At 46.1% G+C, this 14,309-nt stretch overlaps 1 protein-coding gene across 7 annotated transcripts in view; it reads right to left on the reverse strand.

Moving 5' to 3' along the window:
- Positions 1–14,309, reverse strand: part of DYNC1I1 (dynein cytoplasmic 1 intermediate chain 1) — a 646,676-nt gene that overhangs the window by 92,902 nt on the left and 539,465 nt on the right. For all 7 annotated transcript variants that reach the window (XM_073629570.1, XM_073629573.1, XM_073629571.1 and 4 more), the window contains one exon: positions 9,469–9,594. In XM_073629570.1, the coding sequence (XP_073485671.1) occupies positions 9,469–9,594 (126 nt within the window). The remainder of the gene's footprint in view (positions 1–9,468; positions 9,595–14,309) is intronic.

Below are 14,309 nucleotides of genomic sequence, written 5' to 3' on the forward strand. Positions count from 1 at the left end.
ACTGTCACAGGACACTGTGAGGAGTGATGGACATCCTTCAGGAGATGGCCATTTGATGCAGGTGGGCTACAGGAGTGGTTGGAGAATAACCACATACTCCATGAGACTGTCAGAATGAGACTGTTGAGTTTACTGCTATTACAGTGCCTTTACAAACTAATGATCACACTTAAATCTGCTGAGGTTAGTGGTGCTTGGTCATTACTGTTTGCTTTCTCTTCCTGATGAATTTTTAATTAATTCAAAGTGGACCTTTCACAAATTTTACAAATCTGCATGAGTACATTTATGTCACAACATACAATAACTGACTTTGCCTACGCTGAGATGATGTCACAGGGCTGCTGCCTACAGGAGGAAGCATTTCCTCAGTCTCATCTTTCCTCAGTCTCATCTTGCCCAGTTATCAGACTGCAACATTGTAACTTTATGGCAAGTCACAAGGTGAGAGGTGCAGCAAGGGCTGATCAATGTCAGAACTGCACAGGCACCAGGATTTACATGACTGTTTAATTTAAATCCACAGTGTGGTTGCTGATCCCAAGTGCTGCCTGAACAAAGCTGGCACTTCTGGAGGTAAAAAAACATTGAAAGGCATTGTCAGGGGAGAACTCAGATCTCTGTGAGAGGTAAATAATACCTGGAAGTGTTATACTTATATAGCACCCTCCTAGAGTAGGTTGCTAGATGGTTTCTGGTAAATTTAGTCTTTTTGGTAAACATTGCAGCAGAATGTGATTATTTTTGTCTGTAGGCTCAACTACTTCTCCCTGTCTTCTAGTAGGTTCTAGAATGTAGTGGGCTGGAAAAGACAGGCCCTGGGCCTGAATGTTTGTGCTGTCTCAGCTATTTCCTGTGAATGGAAAGGCCCAGAAGGTGGCTGAGAAGGAGATAAATATTTTGAGGCCTGAAGCAGCAGGGTTCTTGTCCAGGAAGGGAAGATCCCAGCTTGAATGGCTGCTGCCCTTCTGGGCAAGAGTTCATTGCGGTCTCAGCTCAGTGGGAACTGGGGGGCCTATTGTACAGAGTTCATCGAGGTCTCAGCTTAGTGGGAGCTGAGGGGACCTATTTTCCTGGAAGCAGTTGGAGCCATGAAAGGGTGCGTGTGTGTGTGGGGGGGGGGGGGACACTGAGGATCTGGCCTGGAGATTTACAGAAGAGGTGTCTAGCCAACACTGGACAGGAGGTATCCAAGTATCGGGAGACATCATGAGTGGAGGCCTGGAGGCAGGATCCTAGTGATTGTCTGCTGTTTCACCCCTTGTGTGACTGTGTCAATGTTGCTAAAGTGGGATTGCCCTGCTGAGAGGCCTGGAAGTGTTAGTATTTCTATTCTCTGCCAAGAGGGAGATTTCCCTGAAGAGAGTAGACTAAATAGAGAGTGTCCTCCAGTTATTTTGTGCACTAAATTTGGAGTATCCCAAAAGGTTCCCTGGACCCCATCCAAGTTCAACCAGCAATAAAGCATAAAAAATAAAAAGACACTCACTGTCTGGTAATTGTGAAGTGAATCTGTCAAAGTGTTGGGTGCCTGGCTGCCTGTAGACCCGAACAGGAGGAGAATCTGGGATAAATTATCGGGACCGTCCGGAGTCTGCTGTACACTTAAACATTAGTAAGCATGAAGGCTGTTAACATGCATAAATGCAAAACTAAATCTGATGCCGGGCTTATGAGGTAAGAAGGCCAAAGCTGCTCTTCCCCATTCATTAACACGCTGTGTGTCCACATTATACAAAATGTGAAAAATGAAGCAACAGAATATCTTCCATGTCCCCCTTTTCTGCGATTTTCTTTCCTGTCTGAGCCTCTAGTGGACTGAAACAGAACTACAAATATTTTTATTTGAAGGCTAGGTTCACCTTTAGTAAAAAAAATATTAAATGCACACAATTTTGCAGGTAAAAAATTTGCATTTTGTGTGTTGCGCGAGCGCATGTTCCTGTAATTCAGAAATGTAAGCCTAGCTCTACAGAGTTTGTATCAACAACCCTTCCCGAAAGACGCTTTAGCAGCTGTTAAAGAACATATAGAGTTGTAAACCCATTATTTCATATTCCTGATATGTGGCTGCTGTACCATGTACTTTTACTTGTATCCTGTTCTCTTTGTATTGCTTTCTTTGTAAAAAATCCCTGGTGTTCCTGCCAGTCCCTCTGCTTTCCTATTAAAAACAGACCACACTAGGCATGAGAGCACAGTGTGGCCAGTTTTCTAGCTGTGCTGGAACTCAGCCTACTCTACTCCAATGATCAGACTTGTGCTGAAATGCCCTCTCCTGCACAGCCACTCACTGGGAAGACCAATGTTCTGCTGTTTCTCCTCCCTCTGAGCTCCTTATGCACCTGAGAACAGATATATGTGATCACTTATAAAAAGGAATTTATATATATATGCACATACAAATGTTTTGCCTTATTTCTAAACTGAATGGGTTGTTTTACAAGGTGAGGGATCACATATACTTCAAGGGAATGCCCATTAACAGTCATTACATTCCATGTTACAAAGAGATATACAGCATATTACTGTCATGTAGTAGGAGTTGCAAATTATAGAAGACTGTTAGAGACTGCTGCCCTGTTACAAGAGAAGGTTACAGACCACTTCCAAATTACAGACGACAGCCAAAAGCATTCTGAGGTTACAAGAATCTGCTAAAGACTATCGTTTAAATATACTTCTAGGCCTTGCTGCCATTGCACAAGAGACCCACGTAGACATGTGCATGACGAAAAAATTAGTTTAGTTTTGTTTTGATTCGTTAATCTAATTATTTTATTTAGTTCAATTTCGATTGATTTGTACAATTCGTATTCGGAATTCGTATTCGGAATTTTCTTTGAATTTACCGATTTTTTTCGGTTCAAAACGTTCAAATGGATACATTTTCGAATCGGTCGAAACGAAAATGTTATATTGTTTTCGAATGCAGCATAGTGAACAAACAAAAGAAAAATCTTCATCAATAGATTACAATGACTCTTTAAACCACCTTTGGCTTAAAGGGGTTGTAAACCCTCGTGTTTTTTCACCTTAATGCATCCTAAGCATTAAGGTGAAAAAACTTCTGGCAGTAACCGGCCCCCCAGCCCCCCTCTTTTACTTACCTGAGCCCCGCATTTATGTCGCCGGAGACGCGCTCTCCCTCTCTCCATGGGGTCCCGGCTCTTGACTGGATAGATTGATAGCAGCGCAGCTATTGGCTCCCACTGCTGTCAATCAAATCCAATGACGTAACTCCAGGGGGGCGGGGCCGAGTCCGTCATTCTTTGTCTATGGACACAAATGCTGGACTTGGGAATGCGCCCGCAAGGTAACACCCCTGGAAAGCGCTTCTCCGAGGGGGTTATCTGATGTGGGGAGGAGCCGCGAGCGCCGCCGGGGGGACCCCAGAAGACGAGGTTCGGGGGCCACTCTGTGCAAAACGAGCTGCACAGTGGAGGTAAGTATGACATATTTGTAATTTAAAAAAAAAAAACACGAACCCTTACAATCACTTTAACAATAACAGCATTATTTTGAAATGGTAAGAACACACAATCTTTGATTTCAGCAATGTGTGTAGTGAGAATTCGACTGGAGTTCAATGTAAAATTCGATTCGAATTTCAGCCTGAATTTCCGAAATTCTGAGGAATTTTGTTACGTTATTCGGAGCATTCGGTAAAACTTGTCTATATTGTAATTCGGGTATTTAGCTATATCTCCGAATAATGAAAAATTTGTCTGAATATTAATTTGAAACGAACCGCACACGTTTAGACCGACGGACTCTAACCATGTTACCTAACATGAGCATAAGGCATAGGACAAGCTATAGGGCATGAGCATAGGACAAGCTATAGTGGAATTGAGCATGTTGAAGAAGAAAAATAATGCTCAGCCTGGCCATTGCTGGTACTGTACAACCCAACCCACCCAGTGGGTGAGGCAACTCACATCAGGGGCCGTGGTTTGTGGAGAAGTAGGCTGGGGCCGTTCCTTACCTTTATTTTACATGGGCTGGCCAGGACAGCGGCGTCCATCTAACTCCATTGAACCAATTTTTTTTTTGGTATGAATACAGAGAAATGCCGGCACCCATGTCTCCTAGGATAAAAGGGAAGGATTTCCTCCCTAGCTTGAGCGGTGCTCCAAACTTTCCAACCTATTTTAGGTACACTTGTCTCATCAAGCACCCAAAATGATTTTGGTGCTCCATCTTTGCTGACGAAGAAAGATTCCGTCAAACTTACATTAGAGTACCCAAAAAAATGTACAAAACAAACTGTCTTCTGAAAACCATTTCTATACACTGATGCAGCTGTTTGTTTGGGCTGAACCGCTATTAACGGAAGTCGGAGCAGGTTCACAACTCCCAAAACTTTCACAAGCAAAACAAGGATACGATAATCCGCTTAACTAAGTCCATATGTCAATGCACTGCCACTTCACCCCCTAGGAGGGTTTAAAAATAAGTCCAGATTGATGCCAGTCGTTATGCCAGTGGTCTACCACGACCCAGACAATGGTACAGAAACACTTATAAATGCCATAAGTGGCTCCGCAGTGACCACAAAATAAAGTCATCCATAGAGATTTCCTAACCACATCCTTTTACTTTTCAGTGGTCAGAAGCCTTAGAACATATTAAAATGTATATACAGGCATATATAGTGGTGCTAAAAATAGACCTATCATAAAAACTGACACAAATCAACAGGACAAATGTCACCTTGACCATCTTGACCAAATCCGGGCCAAATTACCTTTACAGGTTTCACGCAAACCCAACTTCTCTTTCCTCAGGAGGACCTCATTCTTAGGCTAGGTTTACACTTGCAGTTGGGGGGGCATAAAAGCAGGCAGTTGAGCCATCTTTTTACCAAACCCAACTGCCCCCCCCCCCCCTTAAAGTGATTGTACCCTTTTTTTAAAAAAAAACAAACAGGTTTATACTTACCTGCTCTGTGCAATTGTTTTGCACAGAGTAGCCCCAATCCTTCCTCACCTTCTTGGGTCCCCCACTGGTGCTCCTGGCTCCTCCTCTTCTTGGTGTGCCACCATCGGAAGGCGCTTTCTATTGTTGCACACCAGCGGTCTCGATCCTGGGCTGTGCTGTCTGCGTCTATAGCAGGGCTGGTGCAAGGATTTTTGACACCCTAGGCGAAACCTCATTTTGCCACCCCCCTGGCTCCACCCCTGACTCTACCTACTTTGCCCTGCCCATGTATACCCCACTTTTTTAATGAAGCGCCCATCAAATGCAGCCCACCAGCGCCCATCAAATGCAGCCTCACCAACACTCATCAAATGCAGCCTCACCAGCGCCCATCAAATGCAGCCTCACCAGCGCCCATCAAATGCAGCCTCACCAGCACCCATCAAATGCAGCCTCACCAGCGCCCATTAAATGCAGCCTCACCAGCGCCCATTAAATGCAGCCTCACCAGCGCCCATCAAATGCAGCCTACCAGCGCCCATCAATGCAGCCTCACCAGCGCCCATCAAATGCAGCCTCACCAGCGCCCATCAATGCAGCCTCACCAGTGCCCATTAAATGCAGCCTCACCAGCGCCCATCAATGCAGCCTCACCAGTGCCCATTAAATGCAGCCTCACCATTGCCCATCAATGCAGCCTCACCAGCGCCCATCAAATGCAGCCTCACCAGTGCCCATCAATGCAGCCTCACCATTGCCCATCAATGCAGCCTCACCAGCGCCCATCAAATGCAGCCTCACCAGCGCCCATCAATGCAGCCTCACCAGCGCCCATCAATGCAGCCTCACCAGTGCCCATTAAATGCAGCCTCACCATTGCCCATCAATGCAGCCTCACCATTGCCCATCAATGCAGCCTCACCAGTGCCCATCAATGCAGCCTCACCAGTGCCCATTAAATGCAGCCTCACCAGTGCCCATCAAATGCAGTCTCACCAGCGCCCATCAAATGCAGTCTCACCAGCGCCCACCAAATGCAGCCTCACCAGCGCCCATCAATGCAGCCTCACCAGTGCCCATTAAATGCAGCATCACCATTGCCCATCAATGCAGCCTCACCAGTGCCCATCAATGCAGCCTCACCAGTGCCCATCAATGCAGCCTCACCAGTGCCCATTAAATGCAGCCTCACCAGTGCCCATCAAATGCAGTCTCACCAGCGCCCATCAAATGCAAGCTACCAGTGCCCACCAAATGCAGCCTCACCAGCGCCCATCAAATGCAGCCTACCAGTGCCCATCAATGAATGTTTGCTTGCTTCCACTCATTCGGGAGTCGGGACACAGACACAGTCCTCCGCCGCCGTGCCTCTGACACTATGTGCGAACGGAGCAGCGCCTACCTGCTGATGCTGAGACTTAGTTGCTTGCTGCAGGGAGAAGAGAGTAGGAACACCAGTGGTTGGGCGCCCTAGGCAGCAGCCTAGTTTGCCTAGTGGTAGCAACGGCCCTGGTCTATAGACACAAACAATGCAGCTCCGCCATGACCCACGCTCCCTCGTCACAGCAGGATTTGATTGACAGCAGAAGGAGCTGATGACTCCCTCTGCTATCAATCTGCCCTGTGAGGAGAGAGAAAGAGGAAAGAGCCAGTGCATAGAATGAATTAATTTAAACAGGTGTAGAGAAGAAACAAATGCAGATAAATAGGTACAACTTTTGAAAGAGGGTTTGTGTCATCTCTGGGTATCACCTTAGGGCTATTCACTTGACTGGGTGTATGTAAGGGTTTACAACTACTTTAAAAAGGTAAGCAGCATTTTTATTGTTTTGTCATGTGATGTGAATGGGAACATGTAACAAATACAAAGTATGTCATTCAAATTTTAGTGCAATAATGGAAATACGCTTTAAGTTATTTCTGAGCCATTGCCCCAGAATACGTGAGCTGGTCAGGAATATCAGAGACCAGTCAGAGGTCCTTGTTCTCAATACCTTTTCCAGGAACTAATGTTTGCAGTTGAAGAATGACAGCCCATATTTTTCTGTAATGACTGGTTTCCTATATAGGGGGAGGGGAATCTTTAAAATGAGAAACTAAGAAGATGCTTTTCATAAGGTTAAGAATAGCAGCCCCTGTACATCTCTCATGACTTGCTTCTCCTAAAAGAATATCCCAAAAATCTACAAAATTTGAAACTAGCTGAATATTGAATAGCTGGCATACTTCCTGGGACAAATCTTCAAAAGCTGGCAATTATGAGATCCCCGATCGACATTTATTGGTTGCATAGTTTGTGTGACCCACAAGCATGAGCTTGTACATATATATACCTTGTGCTTCAAACGGTTCAACATGACTCAGTGGTTGGTCAGTACTCTCGCCTTGCATTGCTGAGGATCTAGATTCAGGTTCCTCCCAGTGATGCATGGAGTCTGCATGTTCTCTATGGGTTTTCCTTAAAGTGGTTGTAAACCTCAGACATTAGATATGAACAAAGCATATCCCTCTATAGTGTGTGCTTGTCTCAATTGAGAGCACTAAGTGTCATTTCTGCCTCGTTCCTCTGTTATCGGCATGAGTCACTTCTGATAAGTTTTCCTGACACCAAGAGAAAATAGGTGACAGCTCCAGCTGATTGACCACCTGTCAGGTGTGGATAAACCCTAATTACTATATGCAGTGCCCATTCCCCCTACTACCTGGGCTTCCCCGTGTTGGCCCCCCGCTTCACAGTGCTGCTGGCTTCCCTTCTTTCCTCTCCCACCAGCTGCTGCGGGGGGGATGTTTCAAGATGTAGAGTGGGGGAAGGGGCTAGTCAATATGTCACTTACCAGCCCCTTCCTTTTCTAAATGAACACAGTGAACACACTCACTCACTGTATTTATTCATAACTGAAGCATAGTAAACTGTGTTTGATAGGATTCCATTTGTGAATGAACAGGAGGCCACTCAGCACAGAGAACTTCCCATTCATTCACTGTCCCGTGCAGCTGAGACTGCAGAGAAAGGCATGTGTGTTTAAACTTTGGGGGTTGCATACCCTAATACAATAGGCTGCGCACACCTATGGCTGTGTTCCTGTGTGCTTTGTGAAGGGGGGTGTGTCCTTTCCCATCAATCAACATTCACTAAGCTCTGTAGAGTGTAACGTCAACTCTCCGCCCCCTTTTTGCTGTCAGCTCAGACAAGCTTTATAAATTCTGGACTTTGTACGGCTGTAGAGAGGGCTGCAGATAAACAGCTACAACTTATGTAGGAGGATTTGTTTCATCTCTGTGTATCACCTGAGGCCAGTCACTTCACTGGGTATATGTAAGACCCCTTTCACACTGGGGGCTGTGGCCGTGTAAGAGCTAAAGCGCCACTCATTTCAGCGGTGCTTTAGCGCTGTTTAAAGCAGAGTTCCCACTGTTAATTTTTTTTTTTTATATCCATATCTTTTGTTTATAATGTTTATTTAAAGCACTCATGTTTGTGTTATTATTCGGCGCTCGATTGCCGATTTTAGAGAGGAATATATCTTAGATTCCTGTTTTGTGTCAGTTTCCATAGTGCTTGTGGGCATGTGAAGCCCACAAGCGCTATCTTCCGGGCTCTGGTGCAGCTGAGCGACGAGCATGCACCGCCCGTTGTTGCGCATGCGCCGTATGTACGGCACAGCACCGTACACTTCTGATGTTGCCATGCCAATGGGCGTCGTCGTCGGAAGTGCCCGCCCCCCGTTGTAATGGCAACGAAGCCCTCGGCGCTCCCCAGTGACTCCTGGGAAATGATGACAGACATCTCCCAGGAGCACTAGCGAGCACGGGTGCGGAGGGAAATGACGCACCTTGGAGAGGAAGAGGGCAGATTACGAGGGACCCCCTAGCAACACACCTGAAAAGGTGAGTAAAAAAAAACAAAACATTTTTTCCAAAGGTTGTTATTTATATTTCCTGGTGCATCATGGCAGCATACATGGGGGGGCGGAGTCACAACCCCATATGTGTGCTGCCATGAAGATGCACCAGGAAAGGAAAATTACGGAAAGGTGAGTATACAATTTTCTGTTTTAATGCAGATAAATAATGTAAAAAAAAATTATGACTGGAACTCCGCTTTAAGAGGCACTTTTCAGCCACTAGCGGAGCGTTTTTAACGCCAAAGAAGGGGTTAAAACCGCCCGTGTTGCGGCGCTTCCGAATCGCTTTTCAGGCACTTCAGAAGCGCTGGCCATTCATTTCAATGGGCAGGGCATTTTGGGAGCGCTAAATACAGCGCTCCCAAACCGCCCCAAAGATGCTGCTTGCAGGACTTTTCCTAACGTCACACAAGCGCACCGCCCCAGTGTGAAAAGTCACACTGGAATGAATGGGAGGCGGTTTTCAGGCACTTTACAGGCGCTATTTCCAGTGCTAAAACGCCTGAATCCCGCCTCAGTGGGAAGGGGGTCTAAGGGTTTACAACCACTTTAAGGTTAACTGATAAAACCTGCCTTTAACTTTTATTTTTCCTCTTTTGGACTGTGAACAAAATCTTGACACCACATTTATTTGTGTTACCTCTCCGACATCATAAATCCAAATCCGGCCTTCGGAATCCCCAACCGCCACCTCTCGGCCGCTCTGAGCCCAGCGCACGCGATTCAGCGCAGACGATCCTTCCACAGTTGTGCTTGCAGTGGGAACCTTTCATTTTGCAGAACAAAAAGAACATAAATATTGTTACTAGGATTGCTGAAGTCCCAGCCAGGCCATATTTCCAAGAAGTTTGTTCATATTAAATATCTTTTTTTTTTTTTTTTTTCTGTTGAGATACAGTATACCCACTTAGATAAGTTCACCACCCCCTGCAGACAGCTTCTTGTAACATAGATGGCTTTGAGATGGCAAAACAAGGATTTATTGTTCTGTAATCGCATTCCCCACTGCGCTTCGGGAGGAGGAAAAAAAAAAAAAATTCAACAACGTATATTTTCCGTAGTAAAAGGGCAATGAATGTAAGCCATGAGCATTTTTTCCATGTTATGTGCAAGAAATATGCAAGGAAAACCACAACAGCTCCCATCTCATATACAGGTATGGCAGCTATTATCTGGAATGACGGGGGAATTGGAGGTTTCCGGATGGGGGTTCTTTCCATAATAAAAAGACGGAGCCAATAAGAGCAACCAAATAATCATTTTCTCTCATTATTCTGGTGGCTCCAAGCTTCCAAGCTAGATTACTGAGCTGTGCTAATCAATACCGCCCTTCAATAAATAAGACAAAAGGATTACAATTAAAGCTGAAAACCAGGTAGGTGCGTGTATAAAACATACACATTAATGCAGCTCTGTAAACATTAAAATGACATTAAAAGGGTTTTAAAGTTTTTTTAAGCATGAAGGTAAAAAACTTTCTGTTTGCAGCCCCCCCCCCCAGCCCACCTAATACTTACCTGAGCCCCATCTCGATCCAGCGACGTGCACTAGAGCAGCGGCTCTCCTGGGCTTTTTCGTTCTCATTAGCTGAGACACCAGCAGGAGCCAATGGCCTGTCAACCACAGCCAGTGAGCCAATGTGGAGAGAGCTGTGGCTCTGTGGATGCAAAGAGTGGGGCTCGGGAGCAAGCACGCACCAGTTACTGGGGGCACTGGCTGAAGAGGAGGAGCCAAGAGCATTGGCGGGGGGGGGGACCTGAAAAGAGGAGGATCGGGGCTGCTCTGTGCAAAACCACCTCACAGAGCAGGTAAGCATAACATATTTGTTTTTGTTTTTTTTATATGAAGCTTTAGGCTACTTTCATACTGGGGCGGGGGTGCGTTGGCGGTAAAGCGCCACTAAAACTAGCAGCGCTTTACCACATCTTAAAAGCGCCCGTGTTGTGGCGCTGCCGAGGCGCTTTGCAGGCGCTTTGGCAGCGCTGCCCATTCATTTCAATGGGCAGTGGCGTTTTGGGAGTGCTGTATACACCGTTCCCGCACCGCCCCAAAGATGCCGCTTGCAGGACTTTTTTTTTCCCATCCTCCTAGCGCACCGCCCCAGTGTGAAAGCCCTCGGGGTTTACACTGGGGAGGCATGAGAGGTGCTTTTCAGGCGCTATTTTTTTAGTGCTAAAAAGCGTGAAAAGCGCCCCAGTGTGAAAGGGGTCTTAAAGCAATATTTAAAGCCTTGTTGTTTTTTTCAAATAACAAATGTTATACTTACATGCTCTATGCAGTGGTTTTACACAGCGCAGCCCAGATCCTCCTCTTCTTAGGTCCCACACTGGCCCTCCTGGCCCCTCCCAGCTGCCGGGTGCCCCCACAGCAAGCAGCTTACTGTGAGGGCACCCAAACAGGCGCGCTCCCTAGCTGCAGCTCCATGTATCCATTCACACACAGAGCCGTGGCTTGGCCCCGCCCCCCTGATTGGTTTACTAGCTGTGATTGACAGCAGCGGGAGCCAATGGCTCCCACTGCAGCCAAAAGCAAATCAGTAGTGTGAGTCCTGGTTGAGGCAAGGCTCTCGTGGACGTCATTGGATTGAGAGGGGGCTCAGGTAAGTATTAGGGGGGGGGCTGGGGGAGTTTCTGCACACAGAAGGCTTTTTACCTTCATGCATGAAGGTAAATACCTTGTACCTTTATAATCACTTTTATATCATTTTAAATTAATTTTTAAAATTTAAGCAGTGTAAGCACCCGAATGTGATTTGGTATCAGCTGTATTACAATCCTTTCACAGCAGGACTGGAGTGTGTGAGCAAGAAGCAGCACAAGGATCCAATCAGTTCATGCACTGACAAAAAGCATTCTGACAGGAGGAGAAGGGAGAACGCCATAGAGAGATAAGCTTGTCACTGTGCTGCTTCTTTTTTCACTGGCCAGTCACAGGCTGGGGGGGCGGGTCCAGGACAACCTACACTCAGTGGAACTGGGTTGAACAATGCTTGCTATCAGACTGAGGACATGTAGTGGCAGAAAAAAGTACTGCAGGGAAATTTCTGAATTTAATATTTTAGCAAAAGCTGTTTTTGTTAATACATATTTTAATGGGTTGTTTATTTTTATCTATTTATTTGTGGCGATTTCCCCTAGATCATAAGCTCTAATGAGCAGGGCCCTCTGATTCCTCCTGTATTGAATTGTATTGTAATTGTACTGTCTGCCCTCATGTTGTAAAGCGCTGAACAAACTGTTGGCGCTATATAAATCCTGTATAATAATAATAATTTAATCTGAGCAAATTATGAAAGGTATGCATAAGCAGAAAATACTGTCAATGAAAAGTACTTCTCGAAATGGTTCGTAGATCCAGAAAAATAGCTAAAGTGCTGGCAACATTTTTTCTGTGGTTTCAACTAGCTTTAAGTAGCACCTCCCAAGCATCCCTATTGGTCCTGTACTGCAACAGCCTGGACAGCCTTTATGTCCAAATTTGGAGGTACAGAGGGGACAGAATCAAGTTTGACTTTTACAGAAAAGTAACAAGATTTGCATATAACATCAGCTGCCCAGATCTCTGGATTTCCGATAGTTTTCATGTGTGACTTACACAGACGATATTTCCTACTTATGTCTTTCTTTCTAAAAAGCATCTTTTTAAAATGTAACATCTTGTCTCTATTTTTTTTTCTGTGCTTTAAATATTTTCATCACTGGCCTCTAAAAATATTGCTTTGTTTGCATTCAGCTTGTCTGCAGTCTGCACTAATCTCAAATAGGGCTGTCTTAATGCACTGGCACCCCTGGGCAGTGCCCAGGGGCCCCGATGCATAGGTGCTCTATGATAAGACAGCCATGCTTTTTACTAAGTTATCCCAGGAAGGCCATATCCCGGGCAGCGTCCTGGAACCTGTACTGTGCCATCCTGATCTCAGTATTGTGCCCTTCTACCTCCCCGTTCTGTGCCCTTCTGATCCCGGTATTGTGCCCTCCTGACTCCTCCTGTACTGTGCCCTTCTGCCTCCCCTGTACTGTGCCCTTCTGCCTCCCCCGTACTGTGCCCTTCTGCCTCCCCCGTACCATGCTCTACTGCCTCGACTATACCGTGCCCTTCTGCCTCCCCCATACTGTGCTATTCTGCTACCCTGGTACTGTGCCCTTCTGCCTCCTCCATACTGTGCTCTTCTGCCTCCTCAATACTGTGCTCTTCTGCCTCCCCGGTACTGTGCTCTTCTGCCTCCTCCATACTGTGCTCTTCTGCCTCCCTGGTACTGTGCTCTTCTGCCTCCTCCATACTGTGCTCTTCTGCCTCCCCCGTATTGTGCCCTCCTGATCCCGGTATTGTGTCCTTCTGACTCCTCCTGTACTGTGCCCTTCTGCCTCCACCATACTGTGCCCTTCTGCCTCCACCATACTGTGCCCTTCTGCCTCCACCATACTGTGCCCTTCTGCCTCCCTCATACTGTGCCCTTCTGCCTCCTCCATACTGTGCTCTTCTGCCTCCCCGTAGTGTGCCCTCCTGATCCCGGTATTGTGTCCTTCTGACTCCTCCTGTCCTGCGCCCTTCTGCCTCCCTCATACTGTGCTCTTCTGCCTCCCCGTACTGTGCTATTCTGCCTGCCTCGTACTCACCCTTTTGTCTCACCCATACTGTGCCCTTCTGCCTCCTCTGTACTGTGCCCTTCTGCCTCCCCCATACTGTGCTTTTCTGCCCCCCTCTACTGTGCTATTTGTTTTGATTAGTGTTTGATTTATGCCATGTTTTCTGATTTTTTTCAAATAGATTTTGTTGTAGTACTAACAACTGTATCTGTTTTATTCTATCAACTATTTATACTTTAGTTCTTAAGAGTAGGTGTGTCAATTAGGACAGGCTGGTAGGGGGCCCCAGTGTATTACTTTGCTTAGGGGCCCATGATGCTATTAAGACGGCCCTGATCTCAAGTCTGCCCTGTACACTATAGAGAGCAGTGTTCCTCAGATCAGCAACCTGGACCTATGTCGCTGCTTCTTTCTCTCAGCACTTTGTGATCTATTACTCCAGAAATTACATAATTGCAATGCAGTAAAGAAGTGATAAATTCTGGCTCCCAGTACTGGAGACTTTGGGGTTAATTTAGTAAGACAAAAAAAACAACTAAAAACCTTCATATTCCTCTTAGAATTATTCCTGCATGCAATCTGTAAATGTAGGGAAACTTTTTTACCTGTAAGCTCTGAGTAAGGGGACTTGTCCCCCGAAACGCGTAAGCCTCCCAACCATATGGCACTGGAGTAGAAGACATCGCCTCACCAAAATGTGTATGGTGGTAATGCGCTGGGCGTTTGTACCTTTCTGTTTGCGTTTTTTGCAGTGCATGGAGGATCACCCAATCCGAGGAGGTGCTGCATTGAGTAAAACATTACTGGCCAAGATATTACTTGAAGCACCCTTGTCTGAGCGCTAGTCTTTCTGTACTCTTATTGAGAGCCAGTAGCTGACTCTATGGGGTTGATT

This window comes from Aquarana catesbeiana, linkage group LG05 (genome assembly GCF_042186555.1).
Source record: "Aquarana catesbeiana isolate 2022-GZ linkage group LG05, ASM4218655v1, whole genome shotgun sequence".
Lineage (NCBI taxonomy): Eukaryota > Metazoa > Chordata > Amphibia > Anura > Ranidae > Aquarana > Aquarana catesbeiana.